The sequence below is a fragment of the Euwallacea similis genome, chromosome 1, assembly GCF_039881205.1.
Source record: "Euwallacea similis isolate ESF13 chromosome 1, ESF131.1, whole genome shotgun sequence".
Lineage (NCBI taxonomy): Eukaryota > Metazoa > Arthropoda > Insecta > Coleoptera > Curculionidae > Euwallacea > Euwallacea similis.
In genome coordinates this window covers 706,166-716,865 of record NC_089609.1, presented here as the reverse complement: position 1 = coordinate 716,865, position 10,700 = coordinate 706,166, and the positions used below count along the sequence as shown (strand labels likewise).

General features: G+C 43.3%; 1 protein-coding gene across 2 annotated transcripts; it reads right to left on the bottom strand.

Moving 5' to 3' along the window:
* Nucleotides 1–613: 613 nt before the first annotated feature.
* Nucleotides 614–1,828, bottom strand: LOC136409874 (uncharacterized). Of its 2 annotated transcripts, none has more exons than XM_066391715.1 (7): nucleotides 1,547–1,828; nucleotides 1,375–1,491; nucleotides 1,256–1,321; nucleotides 1,032–1,082; nucleotides 930–965; nucleotides 822–878; nucleotides 614–770 (listed from the first exon to the last, which is right to left on the bottom strand). In XM_066391715.1, the coding sequence occupies exons 1-7, from the start codon at nucleotides 1,767–1,769 to the stop codon at nucleotides 691–693; spliced, it is 630 nt and encodes a 209-aa protein (XP_066247812.1). In that variant the 5' UTR covers nucleotides 1,770–1,828; the 3' UTR covers nucleotides 614–690. The 2 variants fall into 2 exon arrangements, with proteins under 2 accessions (XP_066247812.1, XP_066247804.1); XM_066391707.1 differs by having other exon boundaries at nucleotides 1,375–1,494; nucleotides 1,547–1,825.
* Between the last annotated feature and the right edge of the window lie 8,872 nt (nucleotides 1,829–10,700).

Here is a 10,700-nt window from a genome sequence, read left to right as displayed (position 1 = left end):
ACTTGTACAGGACCGGAATTTGGCTCAAACATGTTGCGACAGGACCAAACTTTATACTGAGTCTGATCCTGTGCTTAAAATGTATTTTGTTTTTATACAGAGATTGCTGTTCTCTCGAGGCGTTTCTCTCATATTGTAATAATTGGATTCATCCGAAAAGAGATGATGCTAATCAAAATACAATTGTAATAAAATTTGAATAAAATAAGGGGTCCGGAGATGATCCGGGCTACTCTAGTGGCCATTTCGTTGAATTTATTATGCCCAAAATGGTCCGGTTATGGAATTAATTTTTCGGGGGCGTGCCACGTAAGCGGGTCTACTTCCAGCAGTTTTTTAGCGCGACAGAGCACAGAGCCCTGAATCCTATAGCAGAACTGTTTTAAGGCGCAAATTGCCCTAAAATAGACTGTTTGCAGTGCACCATTGAAAGGAGAAGTAATAGATTGCGTTAAGAAAATTAATGGAACAGAAGAAAAATTACTTACGCAACGCCCCTCGAGGCGCCCTTATATGTTAAGTATGTCTTGTGTATGTTAATGACAAAAAATATTTATTTCAATCGCAGCTTTAATAATCGAGGCATTGGAGGATGAAAAAATTAAAAAAACAATCAAATATATTATTATTTATTCGTACATTTATATACTTACAAATGAGGGCTGAATCATGTTAGAAAATCAGTGACAATTAACTCGGTCTCTCCTTGAGCTTCTTCACCTTGAACAACGCACTCTCAGTAGTGTCTTTCAGGTCTCTGGCTACGGAAGCTGGAGAAAGGCGTTAAATACATTGCAGAAGTTTATATGCTAGGAACCCACCTTTATCGGTGCTCAAGACTAAATCTGCGGGCTTATCATTGATGGACCTCAAAAACCCTAAAAACCCAAAAAGTCGACATCCTGCGATAACCTGATAAAATTACTTACATAACGCATTGTGATTTATTATGATGTTCTTTGAATCTAAAACATATTTTAATTATACAAAGCTCCATTTTATCGTTTAATGAGAGTATTTGACGCTTTTACCTGTCGAAGCACTTTTCGGCTTGGCACGTCTGCGCTTGTTGAGTTTTTGCTCTGCAAAATAAAACCAAAATTAAGCTTTTTGATATGAAATGGCAACAACGCGGCACTCTATTGTTCAGCTGTCAAACCCAGTTGCACGGCATTGACGTCACATTCTGCCAGCCGTTGACTCAAACCACGTGGGCAAACGTAAAAAAAAATCTAATTTCAAGGTTCTTACGCACCTTTCGCTTCCAAGCCCCTTGTGCTGCTCTTAGGTACCTCTGTTGAAGTCTGCGTCAGCAACAAATCTGTCAAAAGTAATAATCGTACCTTCAACTCACTGCCTCAGCTCAAAGCTTACCGTTAGAAGACGCCGCAATATTCCTCTCAGGACTACTCGCGATGTCATTCTCGCTTTCATCTCTCGCCTTCGCTGGAGCTTTCAGATGATATGTTCGGTGTTGGTGAATCTCTGGCTCTGCTATTTTTTTGATAGTTCGAAAGTTTTGTGACGTGTTTGACAGGTTACTCACCGAGTCTGACAGCCACGGGCAGGAACTGCGGACTGGGTTTCGCTGCGCACCCCCCGAACACAAGGAAGAGTGTCACTAACACGCATTTAACCGACCGCATCTTCAATCTCATTGAATCATTCGAATCACATCTCATCGCCATATAAAGCGAAGAACTAGTGTTAGTCAAGGATTGTTTTTGCGCCTGCTTATTTCTATCTTTTATACTTCCAGAAAAATTCATACTCAGAGCTATTTTTAGAGCTTGATGTCAGCAAATGTAGTCTTCTGATCGGAATAAATCGCTCCGGGTCGTACCGTTTAAGAGGATATACCAGGGGGAATTTCCGTGTTTTTAAAGGTAGAGAGGAGATTTCTTCAATGAAACAAGACAGGGAAGCAAAACAGAACCGTACCCAGCGCCTCCAGGAAGAGGAATTTTTCGTTAGAAATAAGTTTCTATTCATTATAACATTGTTGCTAATTGAACTAAAGTTGCTATTTCCGCTTGAATGAAGGTCATTATTATAAAGAATCTTGCACAAAATTGAGAGGTTTGTTGTTCGAAGAACAGGGCCGGACCCGGCGTCAATAGACAGAAGTTCCCCTCGTGACCGATCTAATTTTATTTAGGAAATTGCTGCTCCTGTAGCGGCACGGCTTCAGCCACTATTGCGTTAGCCAGTAAGGTTAGAAATTAGATTCGAAAATAGGTCTGTAATGAGCATTTAAAAAAGATCAATTTTTAGTGACAAACATTTGGTTGAGAAAGCTGACGCAACCGCAGCCACTATTTTGCCATAAATTGAAGTCACTTGAGCATCGCTCGTGAAACTCCGAAGTTTTTTGAGAGATGTGTCTTCGTAAACCAGGACCGCAATTAACATTCACAAAAAGATGCACTCCTCATGAGACATTACTATATTTTGTTGTGTGACAGTGACAGTTGGCAAGTTAGTATTTCTCGCGCGCCATCGGCACTTCACTCCTGCCACCTACATTTGACAAGCACAACAATCTTAGCGGCATATCCCCTTAACGGGTATTGCGCCGCAATTTACGATTTCTTGAGTTATAGACCGGATTCATATGAAAAAGAGGTTCCTTCCATGCGATGATCTCCTATGACATTTAGCTTCTGTTCGACCTTGGTCCCCCGTTGTTTGTATAGTTTTATTTTAATAATTTAATTAGCATGTTCCGCTCTTTATGATTATGGAGATTTCAATATTAAGTCATAAACGAAGAATCTACGGCTTCAGCGAATGAAGCTCTTGCTCATCGAGTGAAGCCAGTGCTGGACAGGATGCGATGGGGATTTAAGCAGGCTTTGTTCCTTTGATTCTCTACTATTGTGGTCACTGGTTCTCCAGAAATTCTCGGCTTTTTAAGCGGTTCTCGAGCGGACCAGGCACGTTGGGGCACCAACAGCTCAGTCCCAGGTTTGAGCGCAATACTGGTACCACGTGGGAGTGACGTATGCGATCGCCATTAATAATAACTGTGCTGTGTCTGCGCCAGTATTAATTTATTCAAATTAATCTGGCCTTAGTTAATTCCCCTGATCGGGAAGATCGCGTCAGGTACCACATCGCCATACGTCGGTGTTTTTAGCGTAGGAAGGCCCCACCGCAACCAGCTCAATTCCCAAACAAGTACCATAATACTTGATATTATGTACCTGCAGGTTCCCCGAAGCAATTAAAGTACCACCTCGGGTCGTCGAATTATTATCAATATCGCAGGTACTGAACAAACCATCGTCGCACTCAAACCGAAACCACAATATTTACGACAATGTCAAATCAGATAAGAACCAAAGTGAGGTGTCACACTTGCGGGTGGTACCAGTATTTAACCATTTTATGGGCCCTGCTCGCTTACTAATAGAGGAAAGGTGTTTGAAATTAGCCATTTCAGATAAGGCTTGTCTCGTGAGCACCTCTCGCCCCCTAATTAATTGGGATTTTGTCCTGGGTGGGGCCATCGAGGGATGATGTGGGTGTTCTCGCACGCAAGAATGTTTGCAGCTCCATGATGGGGAGTTTGTTTAAAGTAGGTCGCCGTGGAAACTACCTGATGTCGATAAAGCTTGGGAACGTTGAGAAGGGTGGTTTCAGGGGTGATTTGTGCGCGTCCTCTATAAACAAAGAGAATTTCAGTGATGCAGATAAGCGGGGGATGAGCAAATAATCAGCGGATGCACGTCGCACATGATCATTCAATCCAACTGCCCTAAAGCTGCAGCAAGGACGGAGCGCATTGGGGCCAGTAGATGCGGCACGGAGCTCCGTCTCGTGTACCTAAATGTCCGGGAGAAATTAAGTGAAAAAATGATGAACAGTTGACAAGAAACTGAGCCGTTTTTTGCCCGTTCAACCGTGAGAGGATGATGAGCAATTATCAAAATACTATGTCATGTCCCTGGAGGTTCTCGTCACGCGGTCATCTACTGTGAAAGCCATCGAAAAAGAATCGAGATAATTATGTTTCGGATTAATTAGGCTCCTACGAAGGGTGGTCTGGCTCTTTGGGAACCATTCGCCAACGGTTTTCTCCCACAGGGCAAATCTCAAATTAGGTATCACTAACACGTCCTAATGGCGCTTAAGCCGCAAGAAAATCGGACAATTTTCGGATTAAGCGGCGGGACTGAACAACCACGATCACTTGCTCTTCCCTCTTTAATCCCCCATTAATGCCCCGCTTTTAAGCCCCTTTTTACCAATTACCGATGCTCCGACTATTCCCGCCACAACATCTGCTCCCAAAGTACGTTGATCGTCAAACAGTACCATCATCTGGGTGGTCCTCGAATGGAGGTGTTAAGAACCTACTTTCCGAGGCTTATTTTTAGCACGATTTCGCACTTGAAGTTGTTCCATCCGCAAACACTCTCGGCTTGAATGAACCCTATTAAGAGCGCCCGTAGGGTTGGGTTCCTTAAGCGGTCCAGGTGCCCCGGAGTCACGTGGGGGTGTCTTAAGCCGTCTACAATTGGGTTGGACGGACGGAAGATGTTTTCAGTTGATTGTTTAAGTTGTCAGGGCTTAAAGGGCTCCTTTTGTGTTGAGTGTCGTGAGAGCAAATGCGGAAATGAGCAAGAAGGCTTGTGGTCTTAATGGGTTTTAGTTTTGAGAAATCGCTTGCGAATTCTCTCGGCGAGTTCCCACAACAAAGGGAAAATCCCTACAGGATGGTTCAGGTTAGTTCAGATTAGTAATTCTAAATTTAATTTCAAAGAAATCGGTGCGGAAGAGCCTTGTCAGCCGCAGCTCAATTTACTTCTTCGAGTACTTCAATGCTCGGGGCAAATGCTTGTCTCGAGCTAAGACTTTGTAAGCATCGACTTATGGCGCAAAGACCTCGAATCTGCCTTAACGGAATTGAAGGTCTTAAGTTATGCGTTATCTATTTGGAGGTTCCACTTAACCTGAAAGAAGTAATTTCCTTGGAGGTCGTACTGACTAGGGCGACAGACCAGGAAGGGCGGCGGAGTTCCCTGGTCGGTGGTTTTTTTGGGGGTAGGGTGATTAAAAGCTTCACCAGGGCGCCAACCTTGTTGAGGCCAGCCCTACATGGAGGAATGGGCCATTCCTCTGAGAAATCGACCTCGTCTTCTCAACGGCTCCAGTAACTCGGCAACTGCAGGTTATGGATGTATGTAGGAGGAAAGTAAATATACAGGGTGTCCCGCTGTGAAAAGGCGAGTTTCTGAGCTCAAAACGGAATGGCGGTTATTTCAAGTCCTCGTGTGTCTCGAAATCTAAAAGAGGTAGACACCGGTCTTTTTTCTAGATATTTCCAAAACTGATGGGGGTTTCTTTAATTAAGATGCTTTTCCGATAAGGGCATAACTTGACTGCCTTTCAGTCGTATCCCGAAAGGTTTTCGAACACTCTGAGAATGTTGAGAGTGACATGCCCCTATATGTAGGGCAATCGGCTCCTCGAAAGGGCCCAGCTTCTCCCTTCGCAAACATCCATTTCACAGCCACCCACAGGTGCTTCTGCTATCTTTATATTCACGCTTCGTCCCCCTTATCTATATTTTCAGTTTTATGGCAACTTCTCCTGCAGTTGATCGCGATTGCGACACCCTAGTCGTCTCCATTTTTCAGAACCAGTTCCGTATCGTCATTCGGCCGTTCTGCCACATGCTTAAAAGCTCTTTGTAAGGCGAGGAAAGAGGAAATAATAAAACCGAACGTCATTCCGAAAAACCATTCTGTCCATGTACGGGACGGGAAAAGTTTTATAGATAATCGTGGTCGGTTGGTATGGACCTACCAAGTCGAAACCCGAGATCAATAAAATTATTTTATGTCTGCTGCTACTCTTGTGGTTGACATTGGCTTTTACAATGTCTTGTTTTATTCAGTCTACAGAGTGTGTTGGTGCAGCCTCAAGATCGTTTCGCCTTCAAGTTCGGGCAGGGGGTGCATGGGGAGCGGCCGGGCCCAAGGCGCCTCTGGTGCGCAGGGCTTTTTCAGGGGGGTTCTTGCTGGGTTTTCGAGATGGGTAGTGTACAAAGGCCCTTTTTAACCCACCGTGTATGATGTAATCTGAACTAAGTAGTTGTAAAGCGCGAGACCTCGTAGGCGTGGACGATAGACGCGCTAACAGAAAAATATCGTCACTCTTCGTTTAACTGTTTATCGGGTTTATGGAAGCGATTATTCTGCCTTATTTATTTTTATTTCTTTTCGTAACAACTCCTTTCATCTCCTCGGGATACCGTAACTCTGGTAACGGATTATTCAATATGCGATCACCATCAATCTAAGTCAAGCTCCATTCACCGAAAGCTTGACCTCTGGTGCTTTATGGACGAACAGGTGGTACGTCTTTTGTCCAGAAAGTTGAGGAATCATTAGATCAAACTCGAATAAACTAGCCATAAAGCCGGTGGTGATTTTCAGAAGCCATAATCCCCGTTCGGTGAACTGTCGCCGATTTATGGCCCTTAAACAAATACCCACCTCGGCACATAATGAATCAGTTAAAAACGAGCCTAATAAAGAGTTTTTAATGGCAGTAGCCCCTTTGTCTGGCGACAATAAAACCGAATCAAACCACATCCAAACAAACGGGTACAAAACCGCATTGCAAATCACTCTCTATGGATATGCGTGCCTCATAGTGAATCGTAAATTTCGTTTTTTTCGAAAATTTTATTGGTGTGTTCAACGGTTATGGTGTGGAAACAACTCAGACATGATGGTCATTGTTACTCAGAGCATTTTTATGGAAGCTCATAGCCCATTCAGTGGTTGTCAGATTCGAAATAATAATAAGCCGAAATAATAGGGCTCATTATAAATTCCGGAGCGGGCCCCAAATTCATTCAAAGCGGAAGATATATGGCGGCTCACCTACTGTGCGCACAATTAAAAATTTCATAATTTATACGATATTATGATTTAGTTTTTATGAGCTTTATTATGCACGTGATTAAAAAGCGGCCGATGTCGAGATACCTTCGTAAATGCCTCCGAAGGAAAACTGGCTTAATGTGATGATTTCAGTTCCATGGTGGCTGCCTTGATCCATCGCTTTGTTCGTTAAAGACTGGGAGCAATCAGGCTTTAAGCACGTTACGTGTGATAATGCATTGAACATTGGGTCATGTATGAGGAGGGAACAAATCGTGTTTATGCAGCACGTAGTATTAGAAATGACGTAAAATGAGTAAAAAACTGAAAATAAGCGGGAAGCTAAAATAAACAGGAGGCGCCTATTTAATATGGTTAAGAAGGCTTTGGAAACAAAACAATAACGCTTCAGTTGTCAGTGTTAATGACGTCGCCGCGTCCCTTTCCACTTCGCTCGGGAAAACCATCAAATTTTGCCTGAAAATGTTGAGAAAAATTAGAAAAGTTTGTGCACACTCGAAGGGTAATTAAGTAGAAACGTAATGAGCCTTCGTACGGGATCGTGTTTGATTGAAAACAGGAAAAAATCGCACGTTTAATATTCGATTTTATTTGACAATACCGGGAATATCGCGTCCGTCGCGTTCGGTTCTCCGAAGTCGCACGATCACCGAGTGCACTCCAGGATAGGATTCAAATTGAATGGAAGTGAAAGCTTCGGCAAGTGAGGAGAGACAAGTCAAAGGCGGCATTGAGACAGGTTAGTGTGCAACTATTCTTTTATTAATTTGCTTCAAAATGACGGTCTTTTTGATGGTTCCAGAAAATCGACCTGAGGCAAATGACTGGAGTTTGTTTATTGTCTGTAATTTAGCCTCTCTCCTTTTTAATGTTTATTCTCTATGTACATCTTTTTACATGTCCTCGGTTCATCTCGTCCGCAAGCATAAGAAACTATATATTATCCATGCTTACTATGTATTAAAAATTTAGAAAACTTGACCGGAACTAATATGATTTTCAATATACATTATCTCAGTAATAACATGGTATTAAGGCCCGAATGTCTTTAAGACTAGTTACGGGGACCTTACGGCCGTAGGGAATTCACTACAAAGCGCGAGATTCAACTTTTTTAAATGATGCATCCTGTATATTTTTATGGTTTCAAATAGTACCGTATTCGATTCGATATAGATTTCGAAATATTTACGGCAGCACAGCCATAAGCGATTCAAAAAAAGTTCCGTTACATTTTAAGGCCAGAAAATCGACTTTTCCCAACTGAACGTTCGGTATATTTTAATGTTTTTAAATTGCGCCCTACGCGAGGAACTATTTTCTACTGCCTAGTCCTGTAGCTACTTTTTACAGATTTGAAGATATTCGATCCCCATTGCATTCCTAAAACCTCATAATTCGACGAACTTATCGAAACCCGAAGCTGAAAAACCTTATCTGCGGTTGATTTCACTCAACTGGGGCGTCGCCCTGTGATCCTCTCCACCACAAAATTGCCCTTCTTTGCCAACTTTATGTGACACCAGATGATGCCACCAGATACCGCTACCGTTCGAATCTAGGTCTCCTTACAGATCTCGGGAACCGATTGCGGAGATCCCCTGCGGCTCAAACTTTCCTTATCGAGTGAAATTCAATATTTTCGTTAAGGTTAATTGGCCCGAGAGGATTTATATACGCGCCTCGTTTGAGGTAAAAATCGACAATTGATAGATGAGCTGCCAGAGCTAAAGAGACGTCGTGCCTTTATGGGCCTCGCTGCCCACCGATGCTGGGAGAAGCGGTAATTGGCAACTCGTCTTATTAGCATAAAACTCCATAAGACCCTGATGGCGTCTAGACTGTCTTCTGCAGTAAAACTGCCTTATTTATTTCCCGCGGAATCGATGCTTTGGTGATCAATTTATCGATTATCATTCTTACGAGGGAGTGCCCCAAAAATAGTTTTGTAGTAGGGAAGCCGGAAATTCGGGGGACGAGGACCGTTGCCGGAAGATGAAGTCGAAGTTATGTAACAAAAAAATCCTTTAATCTATAATACACGCATTTTACGCAACTGTTAACTGCGCTGAAGGCGACCGGTGACTTTAAGAAACGTCGGATTAACTTCATTCATGATGAGAAACTTTCTGTTCCTGGGCAGTCTCGCTAGGCCAGGAGCTGAACTGAGACAAACCACAGAAAATGGGCAAAGATTTCCTTATTTGCTTGTTGCTCGTTAACGGACTTCTCTCTTTCTGAAAAGCCCTGGTAAGCAGCATGTAATCGAACCTAGCGGCCACCTAGCGCTTGCACATGTTTACGCTATGTACCGCTCGGATATTGGACTTAAAACACGTTATTAATGTAATTACCTCCGAGTTGGTACCCGAGCTAACGATCAAATTTATCAATTAATTTGATATTTTATTCAATTTGCTTGGATAGTTGAACGCGCGCTAACGAAGTAGATGGGAGCTGCTGAATGCTTCCTGTACGATGGGATGAAGGTTGACCCGATTTTTGGAGGCATTTCGCCCAAGTACTGATAGTTTGATCGTATTAGTGAATGACCACAATCATGACCTCTTCTAGGAAATTGTTCGATGTATCCCTCAACACAAATCCTTGCTGCTTATTCGAGTCTCGCATGATATTTCATGCGGAAAGCTTGAGTGACTTGATGTCACCTCAAGTATGGCAAGTTTCCAAATCAAGCAAAGCTCCAAAGGCAGAGTTGCCTCTTTCTAAAACTCCAAAGTTTCTTCAGAACATGGGAATTTACATAAATTGTAATCTTGCCTTTGTTGTCTGAACGACAAGAAAACCTCGAGTGCAGGTCTGTAACGTTACACACACCGTCTGGCTGCGATTGTATCATCAAATGTGCCGAAACCACTGTGGCTTCTTCATCTTGGCTGAACCATTCCTGGTAGTTCAAGTTCAGAGGTTATCTACCACCAAGAATCATTATTTCAGTCTAATAAGTATTCATCTCCGAAATGCAGTAGGTAGTGCGATGCTCAAAAGGTCCCTTTGGTCTCTTAGACGTGATGGTCGTTCGGTGCTGCAATAAAATCGTCAAACCTTTAAGTGCGACTAAATCAATCACGTCCACAAGCGAGCTAGAATGAAACGGCAATAATCCTTCTATGATCGCGTAATTTATGACGCCGGTACCAGAACCGTTCGGAATGAATCATTGTGCAAGACGAGTTGAGCATTTCCCACCGTCTCAGAGTGGGATTTTTCAGAATCCGGGGCGATTCCCATAAGGTTCCCCCCGGTATGCAGATGCGTGCGAACTCAGTAGGAGCGTAATTGGTAAAGAGCTAAAGATGGTATCGCAGCCAAAGAACCCGCGGACAAGAACAGATTAACTTAATCTAATAAGCTGGAGGCCCCCGGTCTGTGATTGATCGTGCATGCGCCAACATCACTAATCGAAGAATCGAAATGGTCAACTCTAACGTTGTTACATCATCGACAAACGTCTTACAATGAGAAACAGCACAATAATGCGATGTGTAACGTATAGCAACACGTCGCTAAACAGCCTCATATTTCCGCACCGTCCTGTGTGGTACCGTGCCCGGTGCTTTATGGCGAGAGTGCCATGATTTAGGGCCGCGATGCTTTTATGTTTTGCCCACGCGTTGCCATCTTCGCCCGACGCTTATTTACGACGGCACTCGCTTGTTTCTGCATTTTTGTCGGCCAAGGAACGATCGTCGATTGTCGTCGCACTCGTCTCCGTAGGATCACAGTTGCCAAGGGCGACGTTTCTTTGTTTTGTGAAAA